General features: G+C 38.2%; 1 protein-coding gene across 1 annotated transcript in view; it reads left to right on the forward strand.

Moving 5' to 3' along the window:
- LOC138078037 (A disintegrin and metallopeptidase domain 3-like) overlaps window positions 1-24,846 on the forward strand; it is a 108,824-nt gene that overhangs the window by 79,799 nt on the left and 4,179 nt on the right. Inside the window, exons 15-19 of the mRNA XM_068970501.1 lie at window positions 272-362; window positions 643-823; window positions 13,064-13,150; window positions 18,674-18,803; window positions 21,515-21,677. Coding sequence (XP_068826602.1) covers window positions 272-362; window positions 643-823; window positions 13,064-13,150; window positions 18,674-18,803; window positions 21,515-21,677 — 652 coding nt within the window. The remainder of the gene's footprint in view (window positions 1-271; window positions 363-642; window positions 824-13,063; window positions 13,151-18,673; window positions 18,804-21,514; window positions 21,678-24,846) is intronic.

The raw sequence follows: 24,846 nt of genomic DNA on the forward strand, positions 1-24,846 counted from the left end.
GGAGAAAGTGAGTAGAATTTAGAATTGAAGATGAGAGAGTGCAGAAGACTGTAGAATTTCTCAATTATTTCTGCTTTGACATGCCAGCTCTCCTGTTCTTAAGTGGGTAGTTTTCAGTGTTTCTTTTTCTTGTATATCCAATAGACAATACTGAAATTTGTAATAAATGACATTGACTAGGCATTGTTTAGACATTTCAATATTAATTTACCACAGTTTTAGTTTTTAATTTTTTAAAAATGAGTAATTGGAAATTTGTTTATGTTTTTAGTTGCTAAAGAAGCTAGTTATCAGTGTACAGAAGAAGTGAATTTTCAATCTGATGTTTTTGGAAACTGTCTAGGAAGAGGTTGTTCTTTTCGGTATGTATTTAGAAATTTTTACATTTTTGAAATGCCTGTGTGAGTGTCTGTGTGTTTGTATACTGTCAAGAGTCACTTAGTGCAAATAAAAGATTAACCTGGTTTATATAGATGAATTTATATGTTGCACTTTATTGGTTGGTGTACATTCTGAATAGCTTTATGATCTCAGTAACATTTTGAATTATCCTCATATTTGGTACTGTTTTTTTTATCTAATCTCTTGTGTCTCTAAGAGACCTCTGGGCATTAAGAGATTTTTTTTTATATATATTGACAGCCAACTCCTTTGTGGAAAGTTAGTTTGCCACTGGACACATTCAGCTGTAGTATTAAAGAATGACGTTCAGGTTCAATATACCTACCTTGGAGGCCATGTATGTATGTCAGCAACTTTAAGACGTGATAGATATGGGGACCCTACTGTGACGGCTGATGGAACCATGTGTGATGAAAATAAGGTAAATGAAATTTTACTTGCTTCTGTATAGGGTGTATGGATGTCTCAGTGTGTGTGTGTGTGTGAGAGAGAGAGAGAGAGAGAGAGCGCGCTTAAGGTTTTTAAATTTGTAATTAATGGTACAAATTTTGGTTACTATATCATCGTAAAATTAAAAGGTCACTTTCTATTGGCTAAAGTAGCCTTTACTTCACTGTCTATCTTTTTACTGTGAATTTTGCTATAGTTAGTTGAATTTGTTTTGTCACATTTGAGAATCTAATCTTGTCCAGTAGACAAGGATCTGGTCTGCGACAGTTTGTGTAATCAAAGAACAAAAAATATCAAATAATACATGAAAAAAAATGGGTCAGAACAAACTAAATAATGAGAAAAACAAGGAAAACCAAAAAAAAAAAAAAGCCAACATTTAGCATTGCAGTATTTAACTAGAATTAAATTGCAATGAAACTAAAACATTTTCTCATTAGCCTACTCCCCTAGTTCTTTCTTCAAAGACATAACATGCTTGTTTAAAATTGGACCCTTCTACAAGATACAATAATAAAACAGAGTTTAAATTTTACGTATTTTTCTTAAATACTTTGATAAACATAAAGATTTTTAAAGACAGTGCCATTAAAGCTAGTACATGAAAGTAAAAAGGGAAACAAGTATTTCACATTTTAATTAAAATAATTACATTAAGATACAGTATTTTAAAAAAGTGAAGAATAGAGGAATTGGAAGTGGATAGCAACCTTAACTCAGAATGGCAAAAGACAGTCTCACATAAATATAATGGCTTCCCTGGTAGCTCAGCTTGTAAAGAATCCGACTTCAATGCAGGAGATCCCAGTTTGATTCCTGGGTTGGGAAGATCCCCTAGAAAAGGGATAGGCTACCCATTCCAGTATTCTTGCCTGACAAATTCCATGGAAGATCCCAGTTCGAGTCCTGGGTTGGGAAGATCCCCTAGAAAAGGGATAGGCTACCCATTCCAGTATTCTTGCCTGAAGAATTCCAAGAATCTGGAAGGCTACAGTTGACCTCTGGGTTGGGAAGATCCCCTGTAGAAGGGAACAGCTCTCCACTCCAGTATTCTTGCCTGAATTCCATGGACAGAGGAGTCTGGAGGCTACAGTCCATGAAGTTGGCAAAGAGTTGGACAAGACTGAGCAACTTTCACTTTCAATCATATAGGAACATACTGATGCTGACTATATTATGAAGTAATATGCCATCCCTCTAAGCATCATTTAAAACAAAATGCAATCATGTTTACCATAAATGTGGCAGAGTAAATATGTAAAATTATGAACTAATTCAATTATTCATTAATTAGAAAAAAAGTAATATAATGGTATAATAATACAATGTGGTTTAACATGCACAAGAAAATTAATTTGGCCTTTTCTCTTGGTTTCTGGCCCTGAGCTCCTAAACCTTAGAATTTCCTGACAGGAATATTTGGTGTTATTCATAATGAGATTCATCCAGAGAAACCTAGGTTTATGCTAATGAGGTAATAGGGTGATGCCTCTTGATGCTTCAGAGTATGCTGGTCACCAGAAAGACCAATTGATTAATGGAGTGGAGCTTTAAGCTCCACTCACAGCATCAATAAAGGGAATGATATGGCTGGAGACTGAACTCTGTAAAAATTTTTGAATGATTAGACTCAAGATAGTTTGTAAGCTGGTGAACACAATGTGTTGTAATGAGGATGTGCCTGGAGAGGACATGGAGACAATGTCACTTCCTCTTGCCTGACAACATAACTTGATCTGTGCATCTCTTCCATTTGGCTGTTCCTGAGTTATATTCTTTCCCATAAATTAGTAAACATAAGTGAGGTCTTTCCCTGAGTTCTGTGAGCCAAATTAGGAAATTATCAAACCTGAGAGGGAGCCATGGGAACCTCCAATTTGTAGCCAGTTGGTCAAAAGGATAAAGACTTGAATCTGGTGTCTGAAATGGGAAGAGTCTTGTAGGACTGAGCCTTTTAACTTTTGGAATTTGATTCTAACTGCAGATAGATTGTGTCAGAATGAGTTGAATTGAATTCTTGGACACTCGGTTGGTATCAGAGTAATAGGTATCAGGTTATCATAGTGGGTATACCCCCACTATGTATGTGTGTATATGTATGTGTGTATATATATATATGTGTCGGAGAAGGCAATGGAAGCCTCTCCGGTACTCTTGCCTGGAGAATCCCAGGGATGGAGGAGCCTAGTAGGCTGCCGTCTATGGGGTCACACAGAGTCGGACACGACTGAAGCGACTTAGCAGCATATATATATACATATATATATATATATATGTATATATATATGCACATCTATGTGTACCCCAGTATATATATTCCTGTGCACACACATGTACCTCAATATACATATACATGTGTAGACACACATATCCCAATATGCATGTACATGTGCACACAAACACATATCCCAGTATATATGTACCTGTGCACACACACACGTACCCCAGTATATATGTACCTGTGCACATACAGATACTCCAGTATATATATACATGTGTACACACACATATCCCAGTATACATGTACCTGTGCACACACACACATATCCCAGTGAATATATACATGTGTACACACACATATCCCAGTATACATGTATATATGCACACACACACATACTCTAGTGTTTATCTGTACAAAAAAAAATCATGAAATTGAACACATGACTAAGAAACATGAAAATGTTCTAACTTAACCTGTGATTAAATAAATTCAAAATAAGTGAATATTCAGCTATTTTTTCTGTTATCATTTTGACATCAAGAATAACATTTGATGGAGAAAAGATGAAGATGTCATCATAGAAAGATGTTAAACTCACCTCTCCCCAGGAACACATCAAAAATACATCTACATGTGAAGCAATTCTCCCTGAAAACAAACTGGATACTTGTCAGGTAGGCAGGGAGGACAAACAATCACTACAGCACCTGTGCCTCTAGGAGAGAGCATAGAGGAAGGGTGAGGGGTGTGTGTGTGTGTATGGTTCAGAGATCCTCCCTGGGGAGTGAGTGGTTTAAACTGATTACTGGATACCCCAGGCCTGGGATCTTACACTGGGATTTGATCCCTTATCAAGTTTGAAAATCAGTGGGGCTTACAAGTGTCAGTGCAAGTCGCTCAGTCGTGTCTGACTCTGTGATCCCATGAACTATACCCTCCATGGAATTGTCCAGGTCAGAATACTGGAGTGGGTAGCCTTTCCTTTCTCCAGGGGATCTTCCCCACCCAGGGATTGAACCCAGGTCTCCTGCATTGCAGGCGGATTCTTTACCAACTGAGCTATCAAGAGCTGAGCCACAAGGGAACCCCAAGAATACTGGAGTGGGTAGCCTATCCCTTCTCTAGAGGATCTTCCCAACCCAGGAATTGAACCAGAGTCTCCTGCATTGCAGGTGAATTCTTTACCAACTGAGCTATCACCAGGAGGCTGTGAAGAAAAAGAAAAAAAACAAGACTCTGCTTGTAAAGAACTGGCTTTACTCCAGGGAACAAGGCAGAGGAAGCTGATTGAACCTGCCTAGAGCTCTGGCTCTTTTCCTGAAACCATGCAAGGTGCACCCCAGGCCATGTTGAATATCTGCCCTGGCCTCACTAGCTGCAGCACTGCTTTGCAGTAGGGCAAAGTCTGTCATTGCTGAGGAGAGTGTGCACTTGGGAAGGATGGAGCTGAATGGGGCGAGGGCAGCTATTTCTGCTGCTTATAGAGGGAGTGGATCAGGAAGTGTCTAGAATTCTGGCTGACATTCCAGAGTCATACCAGGGCACATGCCCCAACCATATCAGGCACCCACTCCAGCACCCTCTTGCTTCAGGGATCATACCCTCTGGGGCAGAGGTGCCATTCCCAGGATGGAGGGGGAAGGTGCATACTTAAAATGAACTGAACCAACTTGGACCCAAGCTTATACCATAAGGTTGTCCTTATCCATTCACCATCAGCAGCTTGGGACCTGATGCCATCTCCCCAGTAGGGTGGTGATAGCCACGGATCATAGGAGAAGTCTCAGCTCACACCTGGCACTGGCTCTATCCCTTTGTCATCAATCCTGCATCTCACCAAAGTGACAGCAGGCAGCACACCCTGGGACAGGATGCGGCCCATGATCATGTCAGATCTAGCTCTCCCACAAAAACCACTGGGTACACACAGACAGTATAGGGATGCTGGGACACAAAGACGTTCCCTCAAGGCTAGGATAGTTAACTCTTTCACTTAATTTCATAGAGACGAAGTCAAACAAAATGAGAAGAGGAAAGAATTATTTCAAATGAAAGAAAAAAAACTGAAAAAAAACAAAAAAAGATAATTTACCAGATAAAAAGTTTAAAGCATAAGCAATAAGAATGTTATCTGAACTTGGGAAAAGAAGAAATGAACACAGTGAGAATTTTAGTGAAAAACTAGAAATATTAAAAATAACTAGTCAGAGGTGAAGAATACAATAACTAAAAGAGGCTCATAGATACAGAGAACAAGTTAGTGATTACCAGTGGGAAGAGGTTAGCAGGGAGAGATTAAGAGATACAAACTGCTGCTGCTGCTGCTGCTGCTATGTCGCTTAGGTCGTGTCCGACTCTGTGCAGCCCCATAGACAGCAGCCCACCAGGGTCCCACGTCCCTGGGATTCTCCAGGCAAGAACACTGGAGTGAGTTGCCATTTCCTTCTCCAATGCATGAAAGTGAAGAGTGAAAGTGAAGTCACTCAGTCGTGTCCGACTCTTAGCAACCCCATGGACTGCAGCCCACCAGGCTCCTCGGTCCATGGGATTTTCCAGGCAAGAATACTGGAATAGGGTGCCATTGCCTTCTCTGAAGAGATACAAACTAATATATATATAATAAATAAGCTATAAGAATATATTGCACAGCACAGAGAACATAGCCAATATTTTATGCTAACTTTATTATTTTAATTTTTAATTTATATTGGAGTACAGTTAATTAACAATATTGTATTTTGTATTAGTTTCAGGTGTACAGCAAAGTGATTAAGTTTTATATATCCACTTTTTTTCAGATTCTTTTCCCATTTAGGTTATTACAGAATATTGAACAGAGTTCCCTGTGCTATATAGTTAGTCCTTGTTGGTTATCTGTTTTAAATATAACAATATGTGCATGTCAATCCCAAACACCCAATCTATCCTTCCCCCTCAACCCTTCACCCTTAGTAGCCATAAGTTCATTTTCTAAGTCTATGAGTCAGTTTCTATTTTGTAAATAACTTCATTTCAATCATTTTTCTTTAGGAATACACATATAAGTGATATCCTGTGATACTTATCTTTCTCTGTCTGACTTACTTCACTTAGTTTGATAATCTCCAGGTCCATTTATGTTGCTACAAATGACATTAATTCATTCTTTTTAGTGGCTAATATCCCATTGTATATATGTACCACTTATCCCTTCATCTGCTGAGGGACATTTAATCTGCTTCTGTGTCTTGGCTATTTTGAATAGTGCTGCAGTGAACATTGGGGTGCATGTATGCTTTTGAATCAAGATTTTTCTCTGATTATATACCCAGGAGTGGGACTGCTAGATCATACAGTATTTCCATTTTTAAGGAATTGTTCTCCGTAGTGGCTGCACCAATTTACATCCCCACAAACCTCATAGGAGAGTTCCTTTCTCTGCACACCCTCTCTAGCATTTACTGTTTGTAGATATTTGGATGATGGCCATCCTGACCATATGAGATGATACCACATTGCAGTTTTGGTTCACATTTCTCTGATAATTTGATGGGCTTCCCTGGTGTCTCAGATGGTTAAAAATCTGCCAGCAATGCAGGAGACCTGGGTTTGATCTCTGGATTGGGAAGATCTCCTGAAGAAGGGAATGGCTGCCCGCTCTAGGATTCTTTGCCTGGAGAAATTCCATGGACAGAGGAGCCTTGTTGTTGTTCAGTCGGTAAGTCCTGTTCAACTCTTTATGACCCCAAGGACTACAGGATGCCAGGCTTCCCTATCCTTCACCATCTCCCGGAGTCTGCTCAGACTCATGTCCTTTGAGTCAGTGATGCCATCCAATCATCTCATCTTGTTGTCCCTTTCTCCTCCTACCTTTAATCCTTTCCACCATCTGGGTCTTTTCCAGTGAGTTGACTCTTCCCATCAGGTGGCCAAAGTATTAGAGATTCAGCTTTAGCATCAGTCCTTCCAATGAATGTTCAGGGTTGATTTCACTTAGGATTGACTGGTTTGATCTCCTTGCAGTCCAAGGAACTCTCAAGAGTCTTCTCCAGCGCCACGGTTTGAAAGCATCAATTCTTCAGTGCTCAGTCTTCCTTATGGTCCAACTCCCATCCATACATGACTACTGGAAAAACCATAGCTTTGACTATACAGACCTTTGTCAGCAAAGTGATGTCTCTGTTTCTCTCTGTTTCTTAATATGCTGTCCATGTTTTTCATAGCCTTTCTTTCAAGAAGCAAGTGTCTTTTAATTTCATGGCCTCAGTCTCCACAGTGATTTTGAAGCCCAAGAAGATAAAATCTGTCACGTTTCCATTGTTTCCCATCTATTTGCCATAAAGTGATGAGATTGGATGCCATGATCTTAGTTCTCTGACAGTCCACGGGGTTGCAAAGAGTCAGACACAGCTAATTGCCTAACACTTTCATTTTCAATAATTAACTATGTTGAACATCTTCTCATAGGTCACTGACCCATCTGTATGTCTTCTCTAGAGCATTGTCTCTCTTTAGTTCTTTTGCCCATGTTTTGACTGGGTTGTGTGTTTTTATGATGTTGAGCTGGATGAGATGTTTGAAAATTTTAAAGGCTAATTCTTTGTCAGTTGCATCATTTGCAAATATCTTCTCCCATCCTGTGAGTTGTCTTTTTGTTTTTGTATATAATTCCCTTTGCTGTGCAACAGCTTTTGATTTTAATTAGGTACCATTTATTTTTGTTTTTATTTCCATTACTCTGGGAGATGGGTCAAAAAAGATATTGCTGCAATTTATGTTAGGGAATGTTTGGTCTTTTTTTCCTCCAGTCTTACATTTAAGTCTTTAATTCATTTTGAGCTTATTTTTGTGTATGGTGTTAGAGTTTTCTAATTTCTTTTTTTTTTTTTTAACATGTAGCTGTCCAGTTTCCCAGCACTGCTTATTGAAGAGGCTGTCTTTCCTCCATTGTATAGTCTTGCCTGCTTTGTCATAGATTAGGTGACCATAGGTGTATGGGTTTATCATGAGCTTTGTGTCCTAGTCCACTGATCTGTATGTTTTTGTGCCAGTACCTTCCTGTTTTGATGACTGTAGCTTTGTAGTGTAGTCTTAAGTCTGGGAGCCTGATTCTTCAGTTTCATTTTGCTTTAGATTCCTTTGGTTACTCAGGGTCTTTTGTGTCTCTTTACAAATTTTATGATTTTTGTTCTAGCTCTGTGAAAAATTCCATTGGTAATTTGATATGAATTTCATTAAATCTGGAAATTTCCTTGGACAATGTAGTCCTTTGAACAGTACTGATTCTGCCTGTTCAAGAATGTGGTGTGTCTTTCTGTCTGTGTTGTCTTCCAAATAAGCTACAAGAATATATTACACAGCTCAGAGAATATAGACAATATTTAATATTAATTTTAAATGGAGTATAATATATAAAAATATTGAATCAATATGTAGTATATCCAAAACTAATATAATATTGTAAACCAGCTATACTTCAAGTAAAAAGAAAATTTGATGGTGAGAAGCATAACTTATAACCTTCCTAAAAATAAGTATAAATCAACAGATACTTTATGGAAAGTGATTTTGAAATGTTTAGGAGTCAAATTTATCATCACACTTTTTATCTATTTCTGATGTAATTAAGTTTAATTTTCAAATATTATGAAATAGACATTGATATAGAGCAATTATGATGTGAGTTATAATAGATCAAATAAACAAGACAAACTAAATGCCAATTATAGGTTGATCAGATAAGTTAAGCACAGTGAAGTGAAAATGAATGTCACTCAGTCATGTCCGACTCTACAACCCCATGGACTCTAGCCTATCATTTTTCTCTGTCCATGGGGGTTCTCCAGGCCAGAATACTGGAGTGGGCAGCCATTACCTCCTCCAGGGTATCTTTCCAACCCAGGAACTGAACATAGGTCTCCCACATTGCAAGTAGATTCTTTACCGTCTGAGCCACAAGGAAAGCCCATACCCAATACAAATAATTTTTAATGACATAAAGATATGTAATATTATGGTGATAGAGAAATCAGGGTTAAACCTGCAAGACATTATTTCTACCTTTTAATTTCTTTTTAATTGAATATAGTTGAGTTATGGGGCTGTGTTAGTGTCTTGTGTACAACAAAGTGATTCAGTTATATATATTCTTTTCCATTGTGGTGTATTACAAGATACTGAATATAGTTTCATGTGCTATACTGTAGGACCTTCTTGTTTATCTATTTTGTATATAGTGTTTTTTATCTGCTAATCCTAACTCCTAATTTATCCATCTCCCATCCCCTTCAGCTCTACTTTTTTGACTACACATGAAAATTATGTGGGTTGTGATCACTGTTTAAGCATAGATTGTGTCTTTGACTTGGAAGGCAATATTGTTAAAATGTTACTGTTCTCAAAATCAATTAGTGAATATGATCCAAAAGAATCCAGAAGAATCATGATTCCACCAGGTTTCTTTTCTGAGGTGGGGGGCAGGGAATGTGTTGCTGGTGGAAATTGAAAAACTTATTTAAAAGTTATATTAAAATGCAAAGAGCTAAATGTACAAAATAGCCAATGCAATTTGAAATAAAATGGAAATTGGGAATTCATCTTACTAAATAACAAGACTTAAGATATTAAGTTGAAATAATTAAAATAAAAGCCAATAGGTACAAGAATAAATTAGCCTATAGTCTAAGGTATAAAATATTATTTCAAAGGAATTATAGATCAAAATGCTTTAATAAAAACTCAAAGAAAACTTAGGGATAGTATCTGTGAGTATCTAAGTATCTCAGAGTTATCTTAAATGGTACAGTCAGTTACAGATAAGGGGAAATATTGATAAATATATTATATCATGGTTAAAACTACTGGATAGATTTGAAGTTCCAGGACAGACTAGACATAATTTCTTCTATTCTTATGATTAATTGTAGCTAAGAGTCCTGGATATTAAATGTAAAATAAACATAAGAAGATTCCAAAACCTGAAAGATTCTTTCCGCAGATCAGCTAGGCACCTCAGTACCTGTGGAAAAACATAACGATGTGATCTCTTTGCTTTTAGCCTTATATCTCCCAAACTGAGTGCCAGAGAAGCCAGAAACTCAGAAATCTCAAATGAAACAGACAGAAACAAGTCATAAAGGCAAGCCTGACTTTAGCCAAGTGAACAGCTTAGCAAGATGGTACACTTTTAAACAATGGATTCGCTACTGCAGCCAAAGGATATAGATAAAATTGTAGCTACACTTCTACTCTCACCAGGGTGGTAGAACAGAGGATTTGTGGAGAGCCTGTTCTCCCCAGCCACTTGCAGTAATAAGGAGCCCTTCTCATTCCAGATATTAGTGGATTCTGTACTTCCAGTGCTGAGTGAGTGATAGTCGTTCAGTCTTGCACAACTCTTTGCAACTCCTTGTACTGTAGCCCACCAGACTCCTTTGTCCATGGCATTGTCCAGGCAAGAACACTGGAGTGCGTTGCCATTCCCTTCTCCAACTTTCAGCATTACCTGGCAAAAATGAGGCAGTGTTCCTTTCCCCTACTTCAGAGTTGTAATAGAGAAGAACTGCTGAACCAGAAAGTTTAACCAGGTTTAACCACAAGGTTTAACCAGAATCTCATGACACAGTAATCAGAATCGAGGTTTCAATCAAAAATCACACACTTCATACCATGAACCAGGAAAATCTCAATTCCAAAGAAAAGAAAAGAAAATCAATAAGCATTAACAACAAAATTATATTGCTGTTAGAAATAGCCACGGGTCCCCAATCGTTAATAGGAACCAGGCCACACAGCAGTAAGTAAGTGCCAAGAAAGCAAGCAAAGCTTTTCCTGCCACTCCCCATCGCTCCCCATCACTCACATTACCTGTCCCTGGTGCCAAAAATATTGGGGACCACTGCTTTAAGCAGTATGAAGCAGCCATCAGAATAGTTTATCTAACTGATTCTAGTCCCCATAGGAATATGAGGGATGATAAACACATCTCAGCACATTCGTTTCAAACTTGAAAAGGAATGTGTTTGGAGCCTGTGCCTGTCCAAAAATAGATAAGCTAATCAATGAAAAAGTAAATGAAATTTCTCCCTTTTTCTCACCCATTCTTACCTCAGTTCAGTTCAGTCTCTCAGTCATGTCCATTACAAACTACCAAAGTTCACCCAAACTCATGTGCATCAAGTCGGTGATGCCATCCAGCCATCTCATTGTCTGTTGTCGCCTTCTCCTGCCCACAATCCCTCCCAGTCCTGAATATTCATTGGAAGGACTGATGTTGAAGCTGAAACTCAAATACTTTGGCCACCGGAGCGAAGAGCTGACCCATTTGAAAAGACCCTGATGCTGGGAAAGATTGAAGGCAGGAGGAGAAGGGGACGACAGAGGATGAGATGGTTGGATGGCATCACCGACTCAATGGACATGGGTTTGGGTGGACTCCAGGAGTTGATGATGGACAAGGAGGCCTGCCGTGCTGCGGTTCATGTGGTCGCAAAGAGTTGCACATGACTGAGTGACTGAACTGAACACATCCTACATGATTGCAGGAAAAACCATAACTTTGACTAGACAGACCTTTGTCCATATATTTACTTAACAATAGTGATAGAAAATAACAAATGTTTTAGACTTCATCATCTGTTGGATATTCTATCAGATAACTTGAGAAAAGTGGGCAGATAATCTTAGAACATGTCCCCCAGAGTGTTCAAATTAAATTAATATTTTGATAGAGGAATATTAACATGCAGTCTACATCAAAATCAGGTTAAATAAATAAAACACAAATTTGTATTTAGTGAGCATTTACTATGTCCCAAACTATTTTTGCTCCTTTTTGTGTAATAAATTATTTCATCCTTATAACCTATGACTTGTGTATAATTTCTCTTTCAAACTCAAAGATAGATAAAGCTAGGTATGAAGGAGAACATTGCTTTTGTGAAAGACAAGGGATACTGTTATAAAGTTAGAAGAATGTAAAAATCACTGGTTGAAGCACTGGTATTGAGCACTGATCAATGGGCTCTATGATTAAAGTAGTTCTTGCACTGAATATTGGCTCTGTCAGTCAGTGGTGACATGACCTAAAAAGTGTACATTTAATTCTCATCAAATGTAAAATGTGGATAAAAATATCTCCCTCTCAAGGTCAATGTGAGCATATATATAGAAATGCATAGAAAGTTCAAAGGCCCATTTCAAATGCTCGTTAAAATTTGGCTTGCTTTGTTCCTATACCAGTTATAATTTTTAGCTTCATAATTTCTATGCCTTGTAGAAAAGACATAGAAAAGTTTGATGTTTTCTGGTATATCAAGAATGTTGTCTACTTTTATTGAGGAGACAAATTAGAGAAAATCTCTATGGCACTTGAAAAGCACTGAATGGACTTTTCTCGTATTTTATTTTTAAAATCCTTTTCCACATTAAAATAAAACCCTCCTGTAACATACCAAATTACAATACTTTAATAATTTTCATTGGCTATTAGTAAACTCACAAGCCTCCTCCTTCAATGGAAGCAATGCTGCTGCTACTGCTGCTAAGTCACTTCAGTTGTGTCTGACACTATGCGACCCCATAGACAGCAGCCCACCAGGCTTCCCTGTCCCTGGGATTCTCAAGGCAAGAACACTGGAGTGGGTTGCCATTTCCTTCTCCAATGCATGAAAGTGAAGAGTGAAAGTGAAGCCGCTCAGTCGTGTCCGACTCATAGCGACCCCATGGACTGCAGCCTACCAGGCTCCTCGGTCCATGGGATTTTCCAGGCAAGAGTACTGGAGTGGGGTGCCATTGCCTTCTCCGAATGTAAGCAATGTCTTATTGTAAAAACTTGATGTTTGATAAAGTAATAATGTACCATTTTGACTTCAAGTTTTTTATTAGAATGAGTAGATGTTACGAAATTCAAGTTCATCCTAAGTATATATCATATTGTGTATCTAATTTCTTATACTAAGTACAGTTAATGAATTCCTGACTCTAAAGTTGATGGTTGTTTCATCATTTTAGTTTTGTCAGCGTGGAACTTGCAAGTTACTTCATGAATACAGTCAGTATCAAGATTGTGACCCACTTGTCAAATGTAAAGGACATGGGGTATGTAACTGTTACTCTATTTTATGTATAGTTTTAAAATACATATAATAACATTTTACAAGATAATAATAAGCTTCAGATTTATGGATGTGGAAATTTCTTTGGAGAATTTCAGTTAAATGTAGAAACCAAATTTCATTATTTATACATGTGTACATGTTCTATGTATTCTATCAGATCATTGCACACTTCATGAGCTAAAAACTTTTAAACTTTGTACAAAAATGCAATATGAAACATAAGCTATTATAATGTTGGATAGAGACTGCATACTTTTGGAAATAGATATATCTAGTGTTACATCTATATCAGTTCAGTTCAGATCAGTCACTCAGCCATGTCCAACTCTTTGTGACCCCAAGGATTGCAGCATGCCAGGCCTCCCTGTCCATCACCAACTCCCAGAGTTTACTCAAACTCATATCCATTGAGTCAGTGATGCCATGCAACCATCTCACCCTCTGTCATCCCCTTCACCTCCCACGTTTAATCCTTGTTAGCATCTGGGTCTTCTCCAGTGAATCAGTTCTTCGCATTAGGTGGCCAAAGTATTGGAGTTTCAGCTTCAACATCAGTTCTTCCAATGAACATTCAGTACTGATTTCCTTTAGGATGAACTGGATCCCCTTGCAGTCCGAAGGACTCTCAAGAGTCTTCTCCAACACCACAGTTCAAAAGCATCAATTCTTCAGCCCTCAGCTTTCTTTATAGTCCAATTCTCATATCCGTACATGACTACTACTAAAATCATAGCTTTGACTAGATGCTCCTTTGTTGGCAAAGTAATGTCTCTGCTCTTTAATATGCTGTCTAAGATGGTCATAACTTTTCCTCCAAGGAGCAAGCGTCTTTTAATTTCATGGCTGCAATTACCATCTGCAGTGATTTTGGAGCCCCCAAAAATAAAGTCTGACACTATTTCCACTGTTTCCCCATCTACTTGCCATGAAATGATGGGACCAGATACCATGATCTTCGTTTTCTGAATGTTAAGCTTTAACCCAACTTTTTCACTCTCCTCTTTCACTTTCATCAAGAGACTTTTTAGTTCCTCTTCATTTTCTGCCATAAGGGTGGTGTCATCTGCATATGTGAGGTTATTGATATTTCTCCTGGCGATATTGACTCCAGCTTGTGCTTCATCCAGTCCAACGTTTCTCATGAGGTACTCTGCATATAAGTTAAATAAGCATGGTGACAATATACAGTGTTGACATACTCCTTTCCCAACTTGGAACCTGTGTGTTGTTCCATGTCCATTTCTAACTGTTGCTGTCTTGACCTGCATACAGATTTCTCCGGAGGCAGGTCAGCTGTTCTGGTTTCCCCATCTCTTGAAGAATTTTCCACAATTTATTGTGATTCACATATCAAAGGCTTTGGCATAGTCAATAAAGCAGAAATAGATGTTTTTCTGGAACACTCTTGCTTTCTCAGTGATCCAGCGAATGTTGGTAATTTGATCTCTGGTTCCTCTGCCTTTCTAAATCGAGGTTGAACTTTGGAAGTTCACAGTTCATGTACTGTTGAAGCCTGGCTTAGAGAATTTTGAGCATTACTTTACTAGGGTGTGCTGCTACTGCTAAGTCGCTTCAGTCATGTCTGACTCTGTGCGACCCCATAGATGGCAGCCCACCAGGCTCCCAGTCCTTGGAATTCTCCAGGCAAGAACACGGGTGTGGGTTGCCATTTCCTTCTCCAATGCATGAAAGTGAAAAGTGAAAGTGAAGCCACTCATTCGTGTCTGACTCTTAGAGACCTCATGGACTGTAGCGCACCAGGTTCCTCCATCCATGGGATTTTCCAGGCAAGAGTACTGGAGTGGGGTGCCATTGCTCTTGCTAAGGTGTGAGATGAGTTCAATTTTGTGGTAGTTTGAGCATTCTTTGGCATTGCCTTTCTTTGGAACTGGAGTGAAAACTCACCTTTTCCATTCTTGTGGCCACTGCTGAGTTTTCCATATTTGCTGGCATATTGAGTGCAGCACTTTCACAGCATCATCTTTTAGGATTTGAAATAGCTCAACTGGAATTCCATCTCCTCCACTAGCTTTGTTCATAGTGATGCTTCCTAAGGCCCACTTGACTTCACATTCCAGGATGTCTGGCTCTAGGTGAGTGATCACACCATCGTGATTATCTCAGTCGTGAAGATCTTTTTTGTATAGTTCTTCTGTGTATTCTTGCCACTTTTCTTAATATCTTCTGCTTCTGTCAGGTCCATACCATTTCTGTCCTTTATGGAGCCCATCTTTACATGAAATGTTCTCTTAGCATCTCTAATTTTCTTGAAAAGATCTCTAGTCTTTCACATTCCATTGTTTTCCTCTATTTCTTTGCACTGATCACTGAGGAAGGCTCTCTTACTTCTCCTTGTTATTCTTTGGAACTCTACATTCAAATGGGTATATCTTTCCCTTTCTCCTTTGCCTTTAGCTTCTCTTCTTTTCTCAGATACTTGTAAGGCCTCCTGAGACAATCATTTTGCATTTTTGCATTTCTTTTTCTTCGGGATTGTCTTGATCACTGCCTCCTGTACAATGTAAGGAGCCTTCATCCGTACTTCTTCAGGCACTCTTGTCTCTCAGTCTAATCCCCTGAATCTATTTGTCTCTTCCCTTGTACAATCATAAGGGATTTGATTTAGGTCATACCTGAATGGTCTAGTGGTTTTCTCCACTTTCTTCAATTTCAATCTGAATTTGGCAATAAGGAGCTCATGATCTCAGCCACAGTCAGCTCCCCGTCTTGTTCTTGCTGGCTGTATAGAGCTTCTCCATCTTTGTATGCAAAGAATATAATCAATCTGGTTTTGGTATTGACCATCTGGAGATGTCCATGTGTAGAGTCTTCTCTTGTGTTGTTGGAAGAGGGTGTTTGCTATGACCTGTGCAGTCTCTTGGCAAAACTCTCTTAGCCTTTGTCCTGCTTCATTCTGCTTCATTCCAAGGCCAAATTTTCCCATTACTCCAGGTATTTCTTGACTTCTTTCTTTTGCATTCCAGTCCCCTATAATGAAAAGGACATCTTTTTTCAGTGTTAGTTCTAGAAGGTCTTGTAGGTCTTCATAGAACTGTTCAACTTAAGCTTCTTCAGCATTACTCGTTGGGGCATAGACTTGGATTACTGTGGTACTGAACGGTTCACCTTGGAAACAAACAGAGATCATCCTGTCATTCTTGAGACTGCATCCAAGTACTGCATTTCAGACTCTTTGTTGACTATGATGGCTACTCCATTTCTTCTAAGTGATTCTTGCCCACGGTAGTAGGTATAATGGTCATCTGGGTTAAATTCACCCATTCCAGTCTATTTTAGTTCACTGATTCTTAAAATGTCAACGTTCTCTCTTGCCGTCTCCTATTTGACTTCTTCCAAGTTGCCTTGATTCATGGACCTAATATTCCAAGTTCTTATGCAATATTACTCTTTATAGCATTGGACTTTACTTCCATCACCAATCACATCCACAACTGGGTGTTGTTTTTGCTTTGGCTCCATCTTTTCATTCTTTTTGGAGTTAGTATATACATATATTTATATATGTATACAGAAATATAAATACTGCTTATAATTGAGTGCATGACTCTGATGCTGGGAAAGATTGAAGGCAGAAGAAGGGGATGACAGAGGATGAGAGGGTTGGAAGGCATCACCAACTCGATGGACATGAGTTTGAGCAAGCTCCAGGTATTGGTGAAGGACAGAGAAGCCTGGTGTGTTGCAGTCCATGGGGTTGAACATGGCTGAGTGATTGAACTGAACTGAATTGAACTGATAACTGATATATACAAAACACTCACAAACTTTATTTCTATTACACATTACTCATAATCTAATATATTTTTAACAGCAGAGATCTTTGTCCATTGAAATCTGTCTCAGATCAGTGACTTCAGTTTATTTTTCTCTATGGTTCTTTCTGTATTTGAAGTCATTCACTGATGGACTTTTGGATAATAGTGAATTTTTATTTAACTGTTGTAAATAGTGGTACAGTGGACGCTGCTGTACATTCACTTTGCAGAGTTATTTGATTTCATAAATTGATTGCATTGATATCCGATGGGCCAAATATATGCATAATTTGAATTTTAATAAATATTGCCTGTCTTCACGAAATATTATATCAGTTTTTCTGCACCTATCAGGAGTGAAAACATTTCTTCAAATTCAGGCCAGATGGGCTTCTTAGTTTACTAATATCTTCTAACATGCTGAATTTATTGCTAATTTTCATTTTTTTAATTAATAATAGCATTTCAGTGTGTCTGGTCACATTTTCCATTTGCACTTTTATTTGTCTAGCCATTGTGAAATCATCACCTGAATTATAGAAATTCTGTGCCCTATTTAGGATTTTCTAAATATGTATTTAGCTTTAAAAGGGTAGTTAGTATCTCCCATTATCTTGATGCTTCATATTTTCTATAGTAATCCTGGAAAAATTGATCTGTGTGTCTTGTATCAAAATTTACTTCCTATTTACACATCCTGTTATTTACAGTTTCTTTTATGTTCCAGTCCTTTATTATTTAATTTCAATTTAATTTTCTTGAACTTATCCCTAGATTCCTTTTTCTGCTTCTGACCCATCTTTTGATTCATCCATAAGGTCATATTTATAAATATATTCTAGCCTTCCTGTGCTGTGCTGTGCTTAGTCACTCAGTCGTGTCCGACTCTTTGCGACCCCATGGACCATAGCCTGCCAGGCTCCTCTGTCCTTGGGGCTTATCCAGGCAAGAATACTGGAGTGAGTTGCCATGACCTCCTCCAGAGGATCTTCCCAACCCAGGGATTGAACCCAGGTCTGCTGCATTGCAGGCCAAATTCTTTACCATCTGAGCTACCAGGGAAGCCCAAGAATACTAGAGTGGATAGCCTATCCCTTCTCCAGGGGATCCCCCCAACCTAAAAAATTGAACCAGGATCTCCTGCATTGCAGGTGGATTCTTTATCAGCTGAGCTACCAGGGAAGCCACCTAGCCTTCCTATTTTCTAGCAAAATCAATTTTTCCAACTGTACCTGAATAAGTAAGCTTCACCCTTTAGATTTCTCCCCATGTTTTGTAAAAGTTGACTCTTACAGCATTTTTATAAAATATCTGGCACAGTTCATAATAAATTTCAACTTCTGCTATAATTTTTAGCTTCATAATTTCTATGCTTTTTTAGAAGACACAGTTATATCTTTTCAGGTGTATCAAGAATATTGTCTACTTTTATTGAAGAGATAAATTAGAGAAACCCTCTAGGCAAAACTAATACAATATTGTAAAGTAATTAGCCTCCAATTAAAATAAATAAATTTATATTTTAAAAAATAAAATAAAAAGCATTGAATTGACATTTCTTGCATTGCATTTTATCTTTATAATTATTTTCCACATTAAAGTAAAAACAGCCTGTAACATAACAAATTGCATTAATTAATCATTTGCTTTGGCTCACAATCCATACTAATCCATTTAATTTTTATATGACGTATAAAATGGTCTTCTTTATTTTTGTTTCATTCAAGATTTGCAATTCTCGCCTACATTGTCAATGTGATGCTGGATATGTGCCCCCAAATTGTACGGAATTCAGCTCATCACCAGGAGGAAGTATCGATGATGGATTTTGGAATATAGAGGAGGAGCGGGAGGAATGTTAGTAACTAAATCACTGCTCCAACAGAGCCTTCTGTATCCTTACAGCCCCACTGTCTATGTGGCTATTGAGCACTGGACATGTGGAGAATGCAATTAAGGAACTAACATTTTCATTTTATTTTACCTAATTAAATGTAAACGGTCACTTTGTAGTGCTATTATAAATAGCACAGCTACAGGTTATGTTATCAATCAAAACGTCGTATGTGCTTTTAACTCAAATCTAGCCATGAACATTTAATGTGTCATCTTAATTTTAACCATGGTTTCCCAAATTTTTCGATTTATACAGCGGTTTTCTAGCTTTGTTGCAGTTCAGTCACTAAATTACATTTAACTCACGTGATCCCATGAACTGCATCACTGCCAGGCTTCCCTGTCCTTCACTATCTCCTAGCGTTTGCTCACATTCGTGTCCACTGAGTCAGTAATGGCATCCAACCATCTCATCTTGTGTCGCCCCCTTCTCCTTTTGCCTTCAATCTTTCCCAGCATCAGAGTCTTTTCCAACGAGTAGGCTCTTCACATCAAGTGGCCAAAGTATTGGAACTGCAGCATCAGTCCTTCCAGTGAATATTCAGGGTTGATTTCCTTTAGGATTGACTGGTTTGATCTCCTTGCTGTCCAAGGGACTCTCAAGAGTCTCCTCCAGCACCACAACTTGAAAGCATCAATTCTTCAGCACTCAGCCATCTTTATGGTCCAACTCTCATATCCGTACATGACAACTGGAAAAACAATTGTCTTGACTAGATGTAGCTTTGTCAGCAAATCGATGTCTCTGCTTTTTGATACCGTGTCTAGGTGTGTCATAACTTTCCTTCCAAGGGTCAAGTATCTTTCAATTTCATGGCTGCTGTCACCATCCCCAGTGATTTTGGAGCCAAAGAAAGAAAATCTGTCACTGTTACTACTTTTTCCCTTCTGTTTGGCATGAAGTGATAGGACCAGATGCCATGATCTTTGTTTTCTGAATGTTGAGCTTTAAGCCAACTTTTTTACTCTCTCCTTTCACTCTCATCAAGAGGCTCTTTAGTTCCTCTTTACTTTCTGCTGTTGGAGTGGTATCATCTGCATAGGTGAGCTTGTTGATATTTCTCCCAGTTAGAGAGATTCTTGATTCCAACTTGTGATTCATCCAGCCCAGCGTTTTGCATGATGTACTCTGCATATACGTTAAAAGGTTTTTTTGTTTTTTTGTTTTTGTTGTTTTTTGTTTTGTTTTGTTTTTTGCTTGTTTGGTATTGCAAGGCATTTAAAATGTCATGCTACACAAGAGAAAATAAAATTTGGATTCATATACAAAAGTTATTGAAAACCAGATGTTTTTAAATTCATTTTTTAATTGGAGTATAATTGCTTTCCAATGTTGTGTTAGTTTCTGCTGTACAACAATATGTGTCAGTATACATATATCTCTTCCCTCTTGAGCTTCGCTCTCATCTCCACCCTTCTAGGTCATCACAGAGGCCCGAGCTGAGCTCTCTGTGATATACAGAAGCTTGGTAAATTACTTTGAATCAACATATAATTGGACTGTACCTGTGTTTCAGTGGCACAGATTCTCTTGTTGTTTTGAGAGGGCATTAAATTTGTTTACACTTAATATCATGAGATGGTGCAGTGGTAAAGAATCCACCTGCCAGTGCAGGAGATGCAAGGGATGTGGGTTCGATCCATGAGAGGGGAAGATCCACTGAGAAGGGAATGGCAACCCACTCCAGTATTCTTGCCTGAAAAATTCAGTGGACAAAAGAACCTGGCAGGCTACAGTCCATGGGTTCACAAAGATTTAGACAATTGAGAATGTCCATGAAAATACACAATATCATCATAATTGGTTTGGTGGTAATTCTGATTGCTTGATTTATATTTTTTTAATTTTAATTTTCTGGTTTATTCCTTTTGCTTATTTGGACCAATTGGCCATAGATTTACTTTTCTAGTTTTATGCAATATCTTTATAATACCAATAGGAATATCAACTTTTTAAATTAATGCAATCAAAATTAAAACAATATCACTTTTTACATTTGTTATGTAAATTTAACCTCATCTACTATTACTGTTTCTTTTCAATTAGCCTCAGTTATATCTGTAATTTTCACTAAATAATTTTTAAAAAAATTTTTGTTTTGGTCTTAAATACTAGTCTTTATTTTTACACAAAGCAGTGCAAAATGAGGCAGTTCCCCAAAGGGTGACTCGAAACTAGAAAATCCACGCTGAGAGCGAGAGTGTTAGTGTTAGCTGCTGAGTCGTGTCTGACTTTTTGCAACACCATGGAGCCTGCCAGGCTCCTGTGTCCATGGGATTTCCCAGGCAAGAGTACTGAAGTGGGTAGCCATTCCTTTCTCCAGGGGAGCTTTTTTTTTTTTTTTTGCTCTTTTTTTTAAATAGAAGAATCTGTTAGATGGTAATATCAACCTAATATATTCTAAGTAGCAGTGCAGTATGACAGGAATATGATAGTATGATAGAATGAAATAAATTAGAATGTAACACACAAATATTAAATATACATATAAAGATTAAATTATATATATTTAAAAGAAATATATAATGCACTTTGGGGTATAGACACAGAAGTTTGGGAAGCACTTTTAAGTTTAAATGTATTTATTCTATGATTATATTATTTGAATTGCAAATTACTAAAATGATATGTATCATTTTTTAAAAGTTAAAAGATATTGTTATGTCTTCAGCTAAAACTGCAGCCTTGATAAAACGACGTCGTGCCTCTCAAAAAAATAACCTGATGATAAGTTTCTACGTCTTCTTACCTTTCTTCATTTTAATGGCTATCGTTGCTCTTAAATGGAATAAAATGAAGATATTTTGGAACAAAGAGGGAACACTAAGTGGGGAGTAAGTAAACACATTGTTTTTTATATTCAATATTTGAAAGGCTTTATGAGAAAATTCAAATGTTATTCAGAATATTTTAAATAGGGACTCGTATAGATTGGTGTAATGCTTGTGTGTGTGTGTGTGTGTGTGTGTGTGTGTGTGTGTGTGTGTGTTCTTAGTCTCTCAGTTGTGTCAGACTCTTTGGACCCCATGGACTGTAGCCCTCCAGGCTCCTCTTTCCATGGGGATTCTCCTGGCAGGAATACTGGAGAGACTTGCCATGCCCTCCTCCAGGGGATCTTCCCAACCCAGGGAACTGAACAGGCATCTCCAGCACCAATGGCTTCCCTTGTGGCTCAGCTAGTAAAGAATTCGCCTGCAATGCTGGAGACCTGGATTTGATCCCTGGGTTGGGAAGACCCCCTGGAGAAGGGAAAGGCTACCCACACCAGTACTCTGGCCTGGAAAATCCCATGAACTCTCTCAGAGTCAGACATGACTGAGCGACTTTCACTTTCACTCCTGCACTGCAGGCAGATTCTTTATCCTTTGAGCCACCTAATGGAGGCTTATAAGTCACTGAAAATGCTTATAATTCTACCAAATGTTTACAAATATACCAGATTTTTTTTCAAACTTTAGGCACATGGGTATCCCTCATGCCCATATACACCCAGGAACAACTGAATTTACGCAGTAAATCCTCAGTATCTTTCTAGTAGAACATCATGTTGGCTATAATTGCTTTAGACAGTACTGGCTACTTCCTAAGCAACCCCATTTGCCTTGTCATGACATTTGGTGGTGCCAAGAAGCTAGAATATGCTGGAAGATAAAAGAGTTCCAGAAAAATATCTATTTCTGCTTTATTGACTATGCCAAAGCCTTTGACTGTATGGATCACAATAAACTGTGGAAAATTCTGAAAGAGATGGGAATACCAGACCACCTGACCTGCCTCTTGAGAAACCTGTATGCAGGTCAGGAAGCAACAGTTAGAACTGGACATGGAACAGCAGACTGGTTCCTAATAGGAAAAGGAGTACGTCAAGGCTGTATATTGTCAACCTCCTTATTTAACTTATATGCAGAGTACATCATGAGAAACGCTGGGCTGGAAGAAGCACAAGCTGGAATCAAGATTGCTGGGAGAAATATCAATAAGCCCAGATATGCAGATGACACCACCCTTATGAGTGAAGAGGAACTAAAGAGCTTCTTGATGAAAGTGAAAGAGGAGAGTGAAAAAGTTGGCTTAAGCTCAACATTCAGAAAACTAAGATCATGGCATCCGGTCCCATGACTTCATGGCAAATAGATGGGGAAACAGTGGCTGACATTATTTGGGGGGGGGGTCACTCCAAAATCACTGCAGATGCTGATTGCAGTCATGAAATTAAAAGACGCTTACTTCTTGGAAGGAACGTTGTGACCAACTTAGAGAGCATATTAAAAAGCAGAGACATTACTTTGTCAAGAAAGGTCCATCTAGTTAAGGCTGTGATTTTTTCAGTAGTCATGTATGGATGTGAGAGTTGGACTGTGAAGAAAGCTGAGCACAATAGAATTGATGCTTTTGAACTGTGGTGTTGGGGAAGACTCTTGAGAGACCCTTGCTCTGCAAGAAGATCCAACCAGTCCATCCTAAAGGAGATCAGTCCTGGGCGTTCATTGGAGGGACTGATGTTGAAGCTGAAACTCCAATACTTTGGCCACCTAATGTAAAGAGCTGACTCATTTGAAAAGACCCTGATGCTGGGAAAGATTGGGGGTGGAAGGAGAAGGGGACGACAGAGGATGGGATGGCTGGATGGCATCACCAACTGAATGGACATGAGTTTGGGTAAACCCCAGGAATTGATGATGGACAGAGAGGCTTGGCGTGCTGCAGTTCATGGGGTCACAAAGATTCGGACACGACTGAGCAGCTGAACTGAACTGAATGATGAATAGAGATGGGGCAGCACAGAATATGGGGCCAGAGACGAGAAATAGAGATGGGGCAGCATAGAATACCTGGGGCCAGTGACAATGAATTGGAATTGGTGATGGACAGGGAAGCCTGAAGTCCATGAGGTCGCAAAGATTCGGACATGACTGAGAGCCTGAACTAAGCTGAATGACCCCGAATAGAGACGGGGCAGCATAGAATACAGGGAAGGTGAGAAAATATAAGATCACAAAGAGTGAGGGAAAGCACATATAAAGGACTTGGCCTATGTTACATGAAATTAATATTGCTCACGTGTTTCTGAAATTAGAGTTAAGGTACTTACTCAGTTTTTCCTTTTTTTAGAACAAAATTTAATTACTTCTTTTTTAAAAATGAGGTATAATTACCTTATATGATATTAGTTTCATGTGTATAATACTTTGTATATAATGTAAAATGATCATAGTAAGTCTAGTTAACATTTGTTATACATAGTTGCAAAATTTTTGTTTTCCTCCTGATGGGGATTTTTAAGATCTACTCTTTTAGAAAGTTTCATATATGCAGTTAGTTATTACTGACTACAGTCAGCATGCTGTCCATTACATCCCCATGACATTTATTTTTTTATATAGAAGTTGTACCTTTTGAACTTACCCATTTTGCTCATCCTCACTCCAACCCGTTACATATGGCAACACCAATTTGTTCTCTGTATCTATGAGGTTTTTGTTTGTTTGTTTTGGTTTTTTCGATCTACATATAAATGGGATCATACATTGTCTTTCTCTGTCTAACCTTATTTCACATTCATACAGCTTTTTCTTTACTGTAGCACAAATATTGTTCACAATTTGCTCAGTAAATATTTAGGAAGACGAGAATGCAGAAGTAAGTGTAAAGATTGGGTCTCGTTCCTTCATTGTAAAGTAAATCATTTTTGTTTCTCATATGTGTATCGGAGATAAAATGATATAAAATTTCTATCAGCACCTCTGCTTACCAAGTAAGTTAATCTTAGTTATGAACAAGTTAGCAGCAACCAGTAAATTCAGGGCAGTATTCTGCATGATTCACATGGACATTTATATAATCATTCAATTGTTATAAATGATTTAATTGGATGATATTTGGCATAAGTCTTCCTGGGCTCTTATTTAAGACACGTTCGAAAAATCTGAATACTTGCAAAGCTGAACCTGACTTCTGGAAGAAATGGGATACTTAGATATCACTGACCATAAATAACAAAAT

Source organism: Capricornis sumatraensis, chromosome 4 (assembly GCF_032405125.1).
Source record: "Capricornis sumatraensis isolate serow.1 chromosome 4, serow.2, whole genome shotgun sequence".
Taxonomy (NCBI): domain Eukaryota; kingdom Metazoa; phylum Chordata; class Mammalia; order Artiodactyla; family Bovidae; genus Capricornis; species Capricornis sumatraensis.